The following is an 18,071-nucleotide window of genomic DNA, read 5'->3' on the forward strand; positions in this document are numbered from 1 at the left end:
TTACAGCAACCGGTGATAGAGAGATTTACAGGCAGGATATTACAGCTGATTGCTCATAGACCATGGGAAAAGTCAAATGGAGACGGAGCCAACCGAGCTGAATTAGAGCGCTGCATGGAACCAACAGCACTTACCTAAACGTAAAGCTACAGAGAGGTCAAGACTGGCGCTGCCAAACTGAACACTTAAGGGTCCGTAAATCAAATGTTCAGAGGGCTCCGAATCGAGTTAAAACCTGTACATTTTGAAAGAAAATGTTGATCATAACCTAAAGAAAGTATGTATACCTAAGGTGGTTTAAGTGGTTCATGGTATTTGCCCACCCGTAGTGCTGTAAATCTGAAAGATGTGAATTTCCAATGGACTGTCACAACCCTTATGAAATATGCATACGCTAAAAACACGTTTCATGTGCGGCAGTGTGTTTATCCAATGCTAATGAGCACGGTTAGCCCTGCAGGGAGACTTCGCGATCATCAACGCACTGTTTGTATTGGCTTCATGCAGCTTTTTTCGTGCTTTGTTAATGTGAGTTCAGTGTATTATCATTCAAATGAACGTTGTTTTCCCTTTTTTTTGTGTGCGTGGACATAAAGTACAATTTTCAAGTTCGCCCTTGTTTCAAAAGGGTGAACTCGATGTAATAATCGGCCTCTTTTCCTGTTGACATTGGGGTTGAGGAATGTGGGAAGCGTCATGTCAGTGGAGGAGCTGCGATGACTGACTGACCTTACTTCCTTCAACCCTGCGCTGAACTCCATTAAGCTGCAGTCTGTAATTTTGCCAACAGCCTCTTATCGTGTTTGTCTCGTCTCTTCGTGACTAGTCGCTTCGCTTCTATTCGGCCAGCTTTTCCGCAGAGAAATAAAAAAGTCAGCGTGAATGGACAACCGGAAGACTGAAAAGTGACGGTACATTTCTAATGAGTGCAGTTCAGAGACAAACAGCATGTGTGTTTGAGCTGTTTTCTGATTTATTTAACGCCAGCTGGGACATTTGTTGAGTTAGTTACTTTCCAATCAGAGCGGTTCTTACGAAAGGTTTGCAACACTGAGGCTCCATAGATCATTTACTGTTCACAATTGATTACAAACTATACCCACTACTTGCATGTCTGCACTTTAGTGCCGCTATAATTAGCTGTGTTACGTTATTTATTGTGTCATGCAGAGACTTACTCAGCCTTCATAGACTTTTATGAGACCCCCCAAAAAAAAGCTGCAGTGGTGAAACGTTTGTCAGACATGAACATGCTACATATACAATCTGCTACATAAAAAGCCCCCTTTTTAAAAAAAAAAAAAAAAAATAACCATCAATTCAGAAGAACTAATCAGAAATGTAATTTACTAGGCCTTAAATCATCACGCAATAAAAAGTGAAATTGTCAATATTGACTTTATGACAGAACAAGGGGAGACTATTAACCTGTCGGTTTCTGTAGCACATTGACATCTTTGACTTTTTAGCTAAACACTTCATTTAAGGTAACGTAAGTTTCAAGTGCCTCAGCTTCGGGCCCCTGGTAGTCTTTCGCCGTGTTCCCCACACAGAGTCTTGCGCCCAATTATACAGGTAGATTGGAGACCCTACGTGTGTTCCCCTGGGGCACCTTGTTAGATTCTGCCTGTGGTGACAGAGGAGGGCGCCGGCACCACACAGCCCTGTCATCCCAGCCCACATCAAAGGGCTTGCTCTTGTCTGACAGCAGCCATGGCCTTGGATGAAGGCTGTACAGTGAGCGCGGAGCTGGAGAGCACGGCTTGATCAACACCGTGGGTGGCGAGAGGCAGAGTGTCTGTGCAGGTTACCCTGCGTGAGTTTGCCTCACAGCCAACGGCTCGTCTAACTTTGCTCAAGAGACGCTAAGTACTTGTTGAGTTGAATGAATGGGAAGTGAGAGAAGAGGCACGCCAGGAATTTTTGAAGCAAAAGCACAGGGAAGGAGAGGTGATGGAAATGTGGAACGCAACGCGTCTCATGAGGACCTCCACCCAGACGGAGGCTGCAGTCGAGAACTTTTTCTTGGCCTCGGGTGTGCTTTCTTGTGACCTCAGAGTATTTGCTGACATGCACAGTCTCTCCGCTGAACAATAAATACTGTCTGAGAGCAAAGATCAAATAATTAAGTCACAAACCAAGTAAATGGTTCTTTGTGTTGTGCTTACGAAGAAAAAGAAAAGAAGTAGAGGAAGAAAAAAGAACATTTTGATAACTAGCATTAGTCTCTAAAGTGTTATTATTCATATAGATTGGATTAGAGACTCAAATATAAAACAGTTGCACTGTGTCCAATGTGTTATTGTGTCACCCACATGATAATTAAAATAATGATGGAACCCAAATAACTTTTTGACCAATAATCTTCACGTGCGCGCGTGTCCAACTATCTCACCTTATGCCGGTTAAGAAGACTCTCCTCCCTTCCCGTTGAACGTCGAAGAAGCTTTCCTTGTTCTCTCATCTTTATTCTATAAATGGCCTCTCTAGTTTGTCTCACAACTCCGGCGTCTGATCCGCTCGGCTTTTCGAAAGGGCCACGTCGTAAATTCCCGGACCTTGATATTTTCCCTCATTTCCCAAAGGACCATAATGATGCAGTGTCCTTTGTTGAAAGCACCTGTTCTCAGCTCAAATAATGGGCTACATGTTAATCCAGGATATATCCTCCCTAAGGGACCAATAGCTTCCAAGCCTTTGACTTTCTAGTTGCCACCGATGCCAGTGAATATAGTCAACATGTGTTCTTTAAGATCTGTTTTTAGAAATGGTCAAATGGCGAGGCCGCATTATGCTTTGAAGTTATTATCTGCATGATAATAAGAAAAAAACCTACTGACTGTGTGTGAATGATTGTGTTTATAAGCTTGTAAATAAAGACGAAGAAGGGATGAATAAAAGCTTTATCTTCCCGTACATAATAACAACTCCACCGGATATCAAAAGGCATCTCATATCCAAACCTATAGTTTTTCCACAAATAATCATGATCCACCCTGACGTGAACATGTGAACTGTCTCTTAGGAGAAGTAACACCTGAAGCACAAGCAGCTGTCCAATGCTCTGACATCCTCACAGGTATACTGTAGGATGACAGAACAGCTACAAGATTGTAATTGTTAATAATAAGAGAATAATAACACAAATAAGGAAATTGACTGAAATGTTCCATGCTCCGATATAGTCCACTTTTACTGATGGTTAAATAATTGTTTTAATTGTTTCCAGCAAGTGTGCTGCACGTTTGTTCTTCTATACATAATCTAAATTGAAATGTACCTGAAAATGAAAGTGTTGCATACGGCACGATGAACTTGTGAAAAATCTGGATATTGTGAAAAGACAACTCATATGATTGCAGAAATTCACAACCTTTTTTTGATACCGAAGAACAACTTCGACTTCGGTGCTATAACAGATATATGGTCTGTGCTCAGTGCAATACTAATAAAATGTCCTTATATGGTAATAAAAGGGGGAAAACAAATAGGGCACGTCAGAATGAGGTCATTTTCTTAACCCGATCATTTGTCTGACTTGTTAAAGGCTTTCAGAGTGATTGTCATCTGGAGTTTGAGGAGAGATCTGGATTCAGGACTCACAAATACTCATTCCCAAAAGTATGAAAGACGACACGTTTTTATTTTGGTTAGAGACAACTGTCACACTCACCCATAATAAACAAGCTAACAGCATTACGGGATTTTCTTTCCTGTTTGTTTGTGCAGGACTTGGCAGGACCAGGACCTCTAAACTAGGCCAACCTGCCACGAGGCTGCTTCCAGGTCCAGGAGGACAGCGGTGAGGAATAAGACCTTTTCTACAGGATCAAGGTGGGGGAATCCGCTCAGGCTACGGCTACTCCTTAACAGAAGATAAGATAGTCTCTAGCACGCGGATTCAGAGAGTTTATAGACATTTTAAATGGCCTTAGCCAGAGTTGAAGACCTTGAAGGAGGACTTAAGGAGCCAGAGTAGTGTCTTGATCCGCCTCTAGGCTCACATAATAACCCTGTCATTAGATTGAGGGCTTTGCGTGTGTAAGACCTCGTCGGTCCTTCTGTTGTTTCCATTTGTTTGTTCTTTCTGGGATGGAGCAGCGGATGAGATCATCCATCAGTCCACTTTACCCTCTAATAGGCTCAGATCTCTGACATCTGGAGGTTGCTTCAACGGTGACGTGAGTGCAACGTGATGTGTGCATGTTTATTTTCGTGTTTCGACTATATATGCGCATGTTAGACCTCACGGTACATTGTGATTATAAGCTGCGCATGTACAAAAGTGCACACGACTACACACCTGATTCCCACTCAATTAGCACAACTGCAGTGGTGCTAAAAAGTGTTTATTTTTATTTGTTATTGTTGACTGAACAATGTCATAAGCACAAAGGTTGTTAGCAGAAACTTCCGTATGTGACAATTCAGAACTTTTTTACTCTCACTAAATTAGAAAATGGCTCCATGGTGGCAGACTGACAAACCAAATACACAAAGGTTAGATCAGGTTGCTTTTGTTCATGCTGTGGCTGCATACGATAGGACAGACGATACAGTATCAGTGTGTGTCCTGATGCGGGACGTTATTAAACTGTCTGGTGTTCATGTATGAGCTGCTGCGTATGTCATCTGTTTAGGCTGCGGAAGAGGAGTGTGTTAACACGGTCCAGTTAGTGTGGCCGTGCTGAGGATGTGTACGAACAAGTCAAGCACACTCTTCAGTGTGTGCGGTTTACTTCTCCTGAGTCCTTTTAAGATGACACAGAGTGAACACGTGTGTGTGCGCGTGTGTGTGTGTGTGTGTGTGTGTGTGTGTGTGTGTGTGTGAGGTGTTGTCTCCGTGCATCATGAAGCACAACAGATGGAATTAATCAGCTCAACAATTTTACTGGAAAAACTGTGTCTGCTTGTGCACCCTTTGTGTGTGTGTGTGTGTGTGTGTGTGTGTGTGTGTGTGTGTGTGTGTGTGTGTGCGTGTGCGTGTGTGTGTCCTTTGTTCTTATTCTAAGTTTCATGCTTTCATAACTGTGCTCCATTTTGAAGTCTGTCAATCCTCTCCGTGCAGACAAAAATGTAAATGAAGAAAAAGGCAAAAATAAGGCCCGTGTCCACTTTTTATGTCTAGTGTAGTGAACATAAATCATTATAAATACATCTAAATATCATTATATGATATATTATATATATAATTAGCTAAATAGAGAGATATGAATAATTAAATGAATACATAAACTTAGGGCCTTAGCTTGTTTTCAATGGAAACCATCAATAATCTACCTAGAACAAAAGTATTCTTATTTGCAGTAGATTTACATACATATTTAAAGGTATATACATACTCACATACTGTATCTCGATACACATATTTGAATACAGACAGACATAGATGTGTATACCATTTATTTAGAAAGCGCCAAGACAGGGTCACTGACAATGTCACATAATTATATTATCCTGAGTTAAAGCATCACCCAATACTTTGAATATAAAGCGTAGTTAATGGAGAAGGAAGAGATTGTGTGAAATGTATAATTATTTGTACAATTAAGGTGCTGTATAAATATAACAACATATTTTTAGACATATATTAGGAGGTAACTGTCATAGCTTGATACATTTGAATGATATTGGACTAAATAATGCTGTTTTCTGCAATTAAGTGCTAATTAACCCACTGTAGCCAACCTGCCCAGCATCCAACAGCAGACACATACAACAGTTTATTATTCCTGGGTAAATACTGGGTACTTTTGCACCCTTGTTTTGGTTTAATTCACATAGATTGAATGTTCTTGTGTCAGTCGCAACATTTCCAGGGATAATATTTTTGATCTATTAAGGAGACACTCATCGTTCATACTATATTACCCTGTCTGGCTGTGCTCCAGGTGAGCTTTCGCTTGGCAAGCGACCCGCCGGAAATTGTCAGGAAAACTTATACGTATAGTGATTTACTCGCAGTTATATATCTACTGATAGTGTTGTCATGCTGGGAGCTCTGGGGCGTAGGAATAAAAGGTTGTGGAAGAATCTATTAAAGACATGGGCACCTTTAAATGGCCTCTTCCGTTCGCTAAACACAGAAAAGAATGTTTTGGACTTCAGAGTACAACCATAAAGTTAATACTGCCACAACACTTGAACTAAACCCCTCAACTTCCACCCAGAGAGTTACAAGTATACGCAGTGCAAAGAAAAACACGGTCGGTACACAAAGCGGAACGGGCAAAGCGGGACTGTGCCAAACCCCTGGACCCACACATGTTCCCAAACAGGTTATCTTGTGCTCATGCACAGTGGAAATGCACCTTATTAGGATTAGAAGACACACACACACACACACACCATATATATCATACATAGCAGTGTCTGGGAGATGAGATAAGGGGATGTAGGGGGCAGGGTAGTCTCTGGTGAAACTCTGACTGACATGGCAGCTCTGGGGTAATCCTGCTAATCCTCTGCTAGCTGAGGGGTGCGGTTGGGTTGAAGGCCTTTGACCCTGCATCAAGAGGAGGTGCTAACACACACACACACACACACACATACACACACACACACACACACAGACACACACACAGACAGACAGACAGACACCAAAGTTGTTGTGGCATTTCAGACGTCACGGTCACACGTCTTCTTCACCACCACATCCCTAAAGAATAAATTATCAAATTGTGTTTAGACGACATGCTCATGTTGTGTTGAATGATTACAAAGACAATTATGAAGGATTGTGAGGCCAATTAACTTTGAGTCACTGGACCACAATACCTGAATTAGTGTGAAGCTGTGAAAGAAACGGGTGATCCATAACATTTTAAATGTGGTTTGTGTGCTGGTATCTAAAGCTGGCGTTTGGATACAGTACACATGACAGAAGTGCAGATGTAAACATGTAAATAAAATATGCAAGTATACAATTCGAAGTTGTCGTGATACTTTTGTGTACGTGTATTTTCACAATGTGATACAAAAAAAATGGGAAGAAAAATGGCATCAAGCTAAAATTACAAAAGATTATATTTTATATTATTTTAGCAAAAAACGACAGACTAGGGGATTAACAAGAAACCTCACGTGCTCCTGACCTAATAATCTAACAGCTAAATGCTTATTCCATTACAATTTCGATATAAAACGAGCCACAATTTACCTGTGAAACTGACTAGGATTTTAATGTCATCCAGTGTTTGGCATTAAAAAGGCTGAAATGATGCTCAGATTGGAGGGATCGATGAACTCCTCCAGTAGTCATCCGCACTCCTGTGTTTCTGAGACACTAAGAACTGTGTCTATAACCATGAAAAAGACAGAAAAGAACCGGAACCTTCACAGATTTCAAAATAAAGGTAATGCTAAGAGTATTTGACGCAGCACATACAATTGCTGGAAGAGTAGACTACAAGTGTCCAAAATAGAAAAAAAAAAACAAATCACAAGTAGGCCTACGTGATTGAAGATATATATATATATATATATATATATATATATATATATATATATATATATATATATATATATATATACATGATACTAATGGAGCGAATATGCTCAATTAATTAACCCAAATTGTCAAGATTATTTTCATAATTATTATTGGCATGGGCTTTCAAATATTATTGAGACTTCCATTGATGTGACTACAGTTGTTGTTACAGTCGTTTATTGCAAGTGCTATATATATTTCCTAGCCGGGTTTTATTTTGAAATGCATTACCGGAAATATGATTGTGGTATTCTGGGGTGCTTGACGCTGTTGCCCTATAGATAACGTGGTGCTGCCGTGTGAGCGCTCACACACAGAGAGCAAGTGATGGGAGACAAACTCAGTCCCTGACGTGCGTATCGTAGCGCTCACCTGGCGATATTATTATCATTGCCTCTTTTGTCATTTAAAAAAAGAAAAAAGAAATTGTTTTCAACTTTTTTGTTTCTATCAAGAATAAAGACATCCGTCATCTTTTCCAAGCAGCACTGGGGTCGAAGCAGAAGGTGAACGACCGCATTGTAATCAGTTTCCATGTTGGCTATACTTTGTGTTTTGGGAAATTACGCACCGGGATCTCAGCAGAGGAGTTTGCCAACATGCCTGTTAACTGGAATATAACTTTTCCACGGCGGTCCTATGGAATATAGTCCGATTTTACACAATCTACATGTTGTGCCACCATCCCACGTGAAAAACAAACTATTTGTGTTCTGCATAATGCTGTCTATCTGGGTGTATATGATGTATTGTTGTGTTGGCTACTGCTCAACTGTGCCAAATCAGTCGGCGAAGAGATACGACAACGACTCAGAAGTTGACAATCAGGAGTCGTCTCTCGGGGCGTCCAGGGACTTACTGAACAACGAGAACGATTTGGACAGCAGAGGCGACGACTGGGATGAAATTAGAGGCGAGGCGAAGGCGTCGGATGAGAATGCCATGTCAGGTTCCCTCAACGAGTCGGAGAGTAAAAAGTTGCCCCAGGCGATCATCATCGGGGTGAAGAAAGGAGGAACCCGGGCGCTGCTGGAGTTCCTGCGCCTGCATCCAGACATCCGAGCGGTGGGCGCAGAGCCGCACTTCTTCGACCGCAACTACGACAAGGGGCTGGAGTGGTACAGGTACCGCACTGAGCCGCAGTTTTTCTAAAACACCAACCCAGAGATATAGGTCGTTTACCGCAGCTCCGCTTTGCTTCATTTACACACAGCGTGGGCTTCTTCTGCGCCTGGAGCCTCGCGCAGGGGGCATCTCACTAATGATGCCGCTGTGTGGAAGCGTACCTCTTTTCCAGTATAGAACACACACACACACGCACACACACGCACACACACGCACACACACGCACGCACACACACACACACACACACACACACACTCATTGTGACTCTGAACATTATATTTCCACCTCGAGCCACCTTCATGGAACTTTTACCGACTTAATATGATTTAATGTAAAAACCGTAAGACAGTATAGGCTTTAATATCTACACTCGGCTACATTTATATTACATCGGGTTGTGACCACCAACATGCACCATTTAAATAAATACTTTGCTTTGTTAAAAGTCTGTCATGTAACTAAATTGTGCTATATTACATTATCTGGACAAGTCCCATAGCATTAAATTTAAATAAAAGCATGTGATAAATAATGTTTCCAGTAAGTTGAAATAACAAGATAAAAAGAACCAACAAAGTGAGATAATACAATAATGATATACTGTGCAATGCAATTAAAGAAAAAATAATTGTATTGACAAAGACCAATGACAATAACCTAGTATATTAAAACATAAAAAGAATGCTTCATTATTAGATTGAGGTTTTGTAGTGAAGTTTGATGTGTGTTGTAACTTTATATTGATTTTTGTCCATTTCTAAGAGGACAGCAAACTAAAACTCCACTACTCTACTGTTTTTATTAAATATGTTCACTGTTTGTCACGTTGATTACTCCGCAACAAATCTTTTCACAAGATAGTTTAGTCCTGAATAACCAAACATCAGCGAAGCATATAATTAAATACCCCAAAGAGTTGATCTACGTTATGAAGAGCAAGATTAGGACGGTGCACCTTACAGACTTAACCTCTAATGTCTACCACAGGCCGTAGGGAACAACACTATGCCCACATTTATAATATGAACTCTTCTCAGCTAAGTTCAGTTACAAAAAAACAGCTGATTTTCTGCTTGTTTGCATGACCTTCATCACCTCAGAGCTCCGGGAACGTCCGTCCTTGGATTTAGTCATGATGTGAGTTTCTGACAAGAAGGGTAGAAACAGACGTAGCAGCACTTCCACGTAGGTTTGACATGCATTCTGGATGCTGATCAAAGAAAGAAACAACTCTTTGGTTTACGTGTCAGCACGTTACATCACGCCGTCATCCTTGAACAGCCGGGAGCGTGATTCAAGATTATGAGAACCAGGGTATTGATTCAGTAGCATTAATTAGTTTTGATTTTCAAGGCAGAGATCCAAGACCTGAGGCATGCGTACACCTTCAACATTGCATAATGGGAACATTTTCATTGTATTCTTTGTCATGGCAACTGTACTTCACAATCTCAATATGCATGTGCTTTTACCACTGACTGCACGGTTACGCAATAAATCACAAACACACTTTATTCCTAGAAATTATTGATCTTTTATGTCCTCAAAACTTTTCCCGGGAACGGTTTGACATTAAATGGCTTGTATCAGAGCACCCGATTGGTGAATAAGAGATAATAAGAGATGCTGCGGTTTCAAGTGTCCATTTGACTGAGACAAGGGATTAACGAGTGTTTCAAAGCTGGCTCCATAAAGCTACAATAGGCGAAGTGAAGCATTGTTCAAAGGACTTCTCGCCTAAGCTCCTTCAAGAATTTCCGGACAGGTTTAGGACATTTTTGGATGATCAGTGTGTGGAGAGAGGTCTTTTGTCCATCTCTACAGACTGCAGCAACAAGAACAAATTGAATTCGTATCCCATGTTTGAAGATTTCTTTCACTATCGTGCTGTTTTTACAATCCACGTGATGCACGAGTATCGGCACTGCACGTGAACGACGAGTCTAAAAGGAAGCAAAAGCTATATCATTTGAGATGGATAGAGGAAATGTTATGTAAGTAATAGTTAAGGAAGCAGTTGCGTATAATTGAGACGTGCCAGCGCAGTTTGGACAGCGGTAGCTTGTGGATGTGGAGAACCGATTCATCTTGGGAGCTTTTAGAGGCTAATTAAAACTACTTGGCATGAGTTGTCACAGTGAGAGCCTGACTACAGGTTGACCCCCACACAGCAAAGCACCGTGACATGGAGTCAACTCTTACTGATCATTTAGTGGCGCTCAGAAAATCCCTCGCCTGGCCTCGAGGAGCAGTTGGACACATTATTTGTTGTCAATTTGATAAATGAACATTTTCAATTTGGCATTTCAGGAGTTCGGCACACCTTTTTTTCCAGCCTGTTGAAATCCTTTTTCTCCGTGCAGTCCGATTTCCTGTAAGCAAAGAAGTTGGTCTTAAGTTTTGAGGAAAAAGCAAGGTGGGGGGGGGGGATTTGTTTCCCCATATGTTTCACATCATTGCCCCCAGACTAATGGTGTGCAGGAACTTGGGGAGAGGAACAGTCCCCTGTGTGGGCTTATCAGTTCCTGCGGTGACATTGAGTTGTGCCCACGCCTTTTATCTGCCGTGATTGGTGTGTCCGTCCTGCTGGAGGTCTGCTCTGTCCATCCTGCTGGAGGCCCCACATAGCGGAGAGCCCCCCCCCCCCCCCCCCCCCCCCCACACCCCCACACCCCCACCGCACAGCAGGACACCAACCACAATGCAGCACGTTGTCACCCAGCGGCAGAAACAGAGAGGCAGGCAGACAATTGTGCACTCCCACACAGAAGCCAAGTCCTTGGCCCCTCCTTTCTTTAATAATGGCACCAACTTCCTCCCGAATATCTTCTTCATCGCGCTGAATGCATGCTCATATCGAGATCTTCTGACTGCTATACTGTAGATATGGCTTAATTGCTGAGATTGTGTTTTTTCCTCTTGAGGCTCCTTATATAGAACAATGAGCGGCCTTCTTACCAGCTCACTGAGGGTGTCAGTGAAGACGGCCTAATCCTCCTCACAGCCCTTTGGGAGGCTTACTGCAGGCCAGTGGCAGATAGAGGGCAGTACATTTAAAGTGAGTCTTTAGAAAGCGCAACAGTATTATTGAGCTCAATGAAAGGGGATGCCGGAGAACCCCTGAGGTCTGCATCAACCCTGACAATAAAAGAGCACACAATTAGTGTGAAACATGTTTTCTCTGCCTTCACTTTGTATGCAAATGTGCTCAGAAGGGTGAAAGTGCCCTTTGACGAAGCTCAGCAAGAGTTCATCAGAAAGAGCATTCATTGGAACTCGTCCAAGAAAAGACCCAAACGCTACGCTTTTAGCCTGAAAGTTGACTTTCAGAGATTCCTGTCTGGAAAAAGTGATGTTATTCCCAAGAAACACTTCATTTAAGTCCACTTGTGGAATTTTGCTTACTCATCACTTTAAGCTCTCTGGAAGGACACGGGGGGATCGGCAAGAAAGCAAGAGAGCTCTTGACATCGGTACACCCCCCCCCCCCCCCCACCCCCCTCCAAGCTTAAACTAATGTGTCAGCACGAAGGGAACCCTGCATTGATAAGTAGACGCTTCAAAGAAAAGATTCACGCGCTGTTGTTTTCAAACATTCCTAAAATATTTCCACAAATCAAATAATAATAATAACTTTATCTATATAGCGCCTTTAAAAACAGGGTTTACAAAGTGCTCTACATAGAAGAAATACAGGCGGCAAAGGAGACCATGCCATATAGGCAATGAACGCAAAAATAATGGCAAATAACTCTCAAACTTAGCAATATGTTTCTTTCAATATATGTTCCTAGAATAAGTCCACTAGATTGTCAATACCGGTAATGTGGCCCTCACCTCCCTGTTCTAAAGATTGAAGGTTTAATTTGCTGCAACAACCCCATGGGCTTATGCTTGAGGCAATCTGTCAAACCGCAGCACTTATTACGGCACTTTGGAAACACAGAAACAAAACATGTTCACTCCATTATATCCCCTCGAGTTGTTGACTTCCTCGTCTCTCTCTTTTGTAGCATCTTCAGAGAGAATGTGTTGTTTCCTGCTTCTATCTTTCTCTCGGCTGCAGAGGCGTTCAATGACGGCAATGTCAGAGCAACTTGAGAGAGCAGCAAATCTGCCTCAGCCATCTTTGGTTTTTGCTTCTCTGGCGTGTTGTTTGGGTTCGCCGATCCTCTCATGGCCACCATGCGTCCGTGGGGAATTATCAATATATACATTATATTATATGCAAAGAATGTCTTCTTTTCCCTCATTAAATGGAAACTATACCGTCATAACTGTGGATGTTTTGAACAATGCCCATATTTATTCAAGGGAACAAGCTTCATTCTTATCTCCCAGCTGCAGTTAACCAATGTGTTGCTCTTTACTAATATATTAGCAGGACATTATTGCCTGTATTAGTATCAGAATATAGTCGTATTCATTTTGCTTGCATATTTTCAACCACCAAACACATAAGTTATATCCACACTGTTGCACTCACAATGGACAGGTGTGTTGTGCTTATGTTGCCTTAAACCTCGAGCCTCAAGCAGAGATGAGGACTGAGAAGTCTGGAAAGCTCTCTTCTTTGTAAATCCTTCCTCCACTTTCTTTAAAAAAAAAGTACTCTTCAGCCCCAACTGATGCTGACTCAAGTCACACACTTAAGACAATGTGTGTCAGATTCCATCCATCTGGAGTACCGGAAGGACGGTACAGTTTTTATAACATGTTTTGCACATGCAGTCGTACTCCAAGACCCGGAGACAGACTTTGATGTAGACACTGGAGGAGGTCCCCTTTAAGTTAGATGCTGCTTCACTGTTGGCTTGTGTAAGCTCCTGATCAGGGTAACCTATTCTGGCTCATGTAAATAAGGTATATTTATATAGGTTGTGTCCTTTATTGCATCTTTCAAGTCAGAGTCACACCAGTTGATGATTTCCTCCGAAATAGAAGCAGACAAAAACCACCTGTCAGACTCACTCTTGGCTTAGTAACTTTCTCTAAATATACTTATTTGTTTACACACTGGTTGAATCAAAAGCTACAAAACACCGATGTTGATTTTGTGTGTAATGATTCGTTTAGCATTGCCGGTTTGTGTTTTTTCCAGCACCACCACCCTGAGAAAAAGTGCTCCTAGGTTGTAGAAAACAACCGACTGTCCGATTTGTTATGTGTTAATGTAAGGCTGACAGTTGTGTGTGGGAAGCCAGAATGTCTCATCCACTGTTCCTCCTCCTCCTCCTCCTCTTCTTCTCATCAGACTGGGCCTGTCTCCCTCTGACAGCCGGGTGGCCCTGAGTTCTGCATACTGACAGTAATAACAGAGGATGGGAAAAAAGGCTCGCTCTGCACTATCACTGCTGTTCAGGAATGCTGTTGAGATACCGAATGCTGGAGGTCCTGAACGCAATGACAAAGACTTAAAATAAAAATTTGCTGCGATGACCACAGGACACCTCCCCTTAAGAAGTTGTTCCTCTTTGATATCTGTCTGGTAATCATCTCCCAGGGTATTGGTCTGATTATTATAAGTGGCTGCATACCACCACCTCTCATCCTGTCTTCGAGAGCCATTCCCACAGTAGCTCAACCCCATGCATTGCAAGATTATAGGACTCATCATTGACTTTAGAAAATGCAACCATTTTCTTTTCTAGGCCAGTCCCTTGTCACGGTGGTCTGAAATGCTGAGATATCAGATTCCAATTAGAGTCAGTCAAGCAGAATCCCTGCAGGATGCAAGAAGTGTGAGTCTCGTCGGAGTTTTTTCTGCACCGTCCTCGTTTTTTTTTTGGGGGGGGTGTGAACCCATCAGCGAGGGCGCCATACAGCAACTTTGTAGATCTCTACCTTTGAACCTGCTTCCCGATAGCAGTGAATGTAAACAAGGCAGCGGCGTTCAAACGCTGTCTTCCCAGAAGCCAGTTTAATGGACATACCTCACTGCCCGGCAGACATAACACCCGCAAATTACACAACACAGCACTCCTGGATTAATATCTGTCTGTAGGCGGCTGTAGGGGTGACTTATGTTGTGCTACTGCTTGCAGGAATAGGCCGACGCAGCATCTAAAGTTGCCGGTGACTTAAAACTTAAGCTTCTGGGTCAGGTGGGTCGACTCTACCCTCCAAACAGTGCACCTGATTTCATCTAATCATCTCTTTGCACCTTCCTCTCTTGCTCTAGCTCATTCTCGTAGCAGTCTTCCGCCCCGTGCTATCTCCTCAGCGCCTGCCGTTCTCCTGTGAGTTTAACAGGACGGGTTAGAGGGCAGAGGATGTTTATGTGCAGCATCAATGTAGACGTACGTTCAGTGCACCTATTATAGGTAGAGTCCGGGCTTTATGACTTTACAGTCCTACTCAGACGTTACACTTTTAGAGTAAAAGCAGCATTTTTGTTTGTTTTATGAAGTCAAATGGTAACTTGAAAAATTCAGGAAGGGGCAAAAGTCCATCCGCCGTGACTTAGTTTGAGTTTTGTTGACCGCCTTGAAGCTGGATGATGACGCCCTTGCCTAGCTGATTGATACACGAGGATGCACTGAAAGCTATTGGCTCCAGGCGACATTGTTTATTAAGCAGAACAAATTGTGAAAGCTTGCTACATCTGCCCCCCCTTAGGCAACTCTCTCACTCCTCGCTCAGTCAGAGATGTTCTTCCCTTCTCTGTCTCTGCTCAGATGAATAATGCATGTTCTTCTCACACAGATTGTTTTGCTCGGGGACTGAGCAGAACGTTTGATTGGTACAGCAGTAAGTTCTCGTGTCCCTCGAGACCCCGAAGGAAGGCCTACAGCCCTCTGCTTGTGTAAAGCCAAGAGATGCAGACACTACTTGTGGGGTTTCGGATTGATTTGTTTGTTTCTCTCCCACCTACGATGGTGACGACGCCACTCAGGGAGTGGAAAGTGGAATAAAAGGGCCTTTATAGAAAAGAAAGAGCAGGTGACATTAGGTGATGACTTTGCTTAAGAAAGAGAAAGCCTTGTGTTTACATGGCAGCAACAAGGAATATGTGATGTATACTTTCCCCAGAATCACTAAAGCTAAGCTCGTTTCCACCACAGACATGCGGACAATGAATGGGTGGCTTTTGGAGAGAGCATATTGAAGCTCCTTGTGCGTGTACCAACAGATGTTTGGAAATTATTGTAATCACTTTAATGACATGGCTGCTCTGCTTTCCCCTTTGTTTGATTTAGATCAACCGCTCACAATCACGACATAAGAATATTACCAAATGCTTTAAGACTGCTTTAAGAATGGCAGGAACCAACATGTTTTTTACCTTATACAAGAGCTCACTACTCACTCAACAACTTTGATGCCTATAATAAATACATATCTTGAATTTCTCATCTTCTGCTTCTATAAGAGCGAAGCAAAACATATATGGGAGTGATGATGTGTTCACAAGCATCACCCCGTCATATAAAATGCTGTTTGATGCAACATGACCTCATACACCCATAACATGTTGCTCCGACACAGCCTCAGCTATGTTTGGCTTATTGTGTCCATCACTAATATTTCTCCTTGGATTAAGTGCTTGAATCTCATCGTCGTGGCCACATATCTCTCTCCCTCTCTCTCCAGAGACAAGCCAGCCCCGCAGCCAGCCAACAAGCAGTCAACCAGCCTCTAATGCTCCAGCGTGTTTGACTTAGTCCTAATCCTCCTTGGCTCACTTTAGCCATTATCCAGTCAGAGCTGCAGTTAACAGGCTATATTATTAACCAGAGCCATCCAGGGTAAAAAAATAATATAGAGTTATGGGAATAGACAGCTCCCAAGCTTTGCATTTTCTCCTGAGGAATGCAAGGCTCTTCTAAATCTTCCCATTTTACACAAAATTACAGCCAAATATGAGAATAAAGGTGTAGTCACAGGCGTCTGTCTTGGCATGAAGCGTTAATGCTGCCTTTCCACAGTTAAACCGTCCTTTGTAGAATGTAATGAAGGTGTGGAATATTTCAATGTGAGGATTGGGGGGTTTGAAAGAGGATTGGGGGTAGTATTAAGGTTGATTAAATGCAGCAGCGGGGCAGTCGAATGTATTCCTTTAGGGTTCGTATTTAGAACATGGCATGAACTTGTGTATTGTGTTCACACACACACAATCACACATGATTGATAGGTCTCCTGCTTATCCCCCCAGCTCCTGTCACCTTAGGTACACTCACAGACTCTGTTAATGTTGATCATAATGTCTACGATTGTCTTCTTAATGGCGATTGACGTACTGACAGTACTGTGAACCTGTCAAGGAGTGTTTATGTCATCTGGCGGCTTCCATACGCTGTGTTAAAAAAAGGAAAATATACAACGGTACAGAGTTTTCTTGTGTAGCGCAAATGTAAATCAGTTTGTTTGTGTTCCTTTTTTTAGGGAATTGATGCCCAAGTCATCCGAGGGCCAGTTGACCATGGAGAAGACCCCCGGCTACTACGTCACCAAGGAGGTCCCCGGAAGAATCTACACCATGTCTAAAGACACAAAGCTAGTTGTCGTTGTCCGGGATCCGGTCACCCGGGCCATCTCAGACTACACCCAGACTCGCTCCAAGAAGCCGGACATCCCGTCCTTCGAGAGCCTGACGTTTAAGAACATGTCAGCGGGTCTGATTGACACCACGTGGAGTGCGGTTCAGATTGGCATGTATGCGAAGCACCTGGAGCGCTGGCTGCAGCACTTCCCTTCGGAGCAGCTGCTGTTTGTCAGCGGCGAGCGTCTGATCAGCGACCCCGCAGGTGAGATGGCTCGCGTCCAGGACTTTCTCGGGCTCAGGAGGGTGGTCACGGAGAAGCATTTTCACTTTAACCCAGCAAAGGGCTTCCCCTGCCTTAAGAGACCCGAGTGGAACAGCAAGCCGCACTGCCTGGGAAAAACCAAAGGCAGGACCCATCCTAATATTGACCCGGAGGTGGTGCAGAAGCTGCGGGACTTTTATGAACCCTTTAATCGCAAGTTTTACCAGATGACTGGTCATGACTTTGGCTGGGATTGAGAAGATAGCTACAGACTCATGCTGGTCCCTCGTCTGTGTTTATTTTCTCTGGAGATATTGTTATACAGTGTATGTACATTATTTGGTGGATGTGTACAAAGTTCAGAAGTCTATTTTATGATAATTTATTGTTATGATATTAACTCACTAAGCTGCCTAACCAGGTTAAGTCATGATCCGCTTCACACTTTGTGTTCCAGTTTTAATTCTCATAGAGTACTTTTTTTTTTACAAAAGCACAATGTTTTTACGGGTATTATGAGCAGGGTCAGCATCCTTTTTTTTTTTTTTCTCCATAAGGATGTTTTGGCTTTCTGTGGATAACCACTTCTTAGTTTTTTACTTTTCCAGATGCTTCTTTTGCGTCACCTTTAAAACTGAACGAGATCCAACTTTACAAACAACTGGTAATGCCCCCTTAACATTTGCCTGACCCTCAAGAGGTCTGT

The 18,071-nt window shown here is 42.7% G+C and overlaps 1 protein-coding gene across 1 annotated transcript; it reads left to right on the top strand.

Moving 5' to 3' along the window:
* Positions 1–8,050: 8,050 nt before the first annotated feature.
* hs3st3b1a (heparan sulfate (glucosamine) 3-O-sulfotransferase 3B1a) lies at positions 8,051–17,791 on the top strand. The gene is made up of 2 exons (XM_034539372.1): positions 8,051–8,616; positions 17,004–17,791. Exons 1-2 carry the CDS (start codon positions 8,132–8,134, stop codon positions 17,620–17,622), a joined length of 1,104 nt encoding a protein of 367 aa, XP_034395263.1. The 5' UTR covers positions 8,051–8,131; the 3' UTR covers positions 17,623–17,791.
* The last annotated feature ends 280 nt before the right edge of the window (positions 17,792–18,071 follow it).

Source organism: Cyclopterus lumpus, chromosome 8, assembly GCF_009769545.1.
Source record: "Cyclopterus lumpus isolate fCycLum1 chromosome 8, fCycLum1.pri, whole genome shotgun sequence".
NCBI classification, from domain to species: Eukaryota; Metazoa; Chordata; class Actinopteri; order Perciformes; family Cyclopteridae; genus Cyclopterus; species Cyclopterus lumpus.

What these genes read in the sequence shown, in the direction of transcription:
- hs3st3b1a (XM_034539372.1), top strand. Translation starts at nt 8,132, where the DNA reads ATGGAATATAGTCCGATTTTACACAATCTACATGTTGTGCCACCATCC. An exon ending in AAGGGGCTGGAGTGGTACAG is followed by an intron (nt 8,617 to 17,003) that starts GTACCGCACTGA and finishes TCCTTTTTTTAG; the next exon opens with GGAATTGATGCCCAAGTCAT.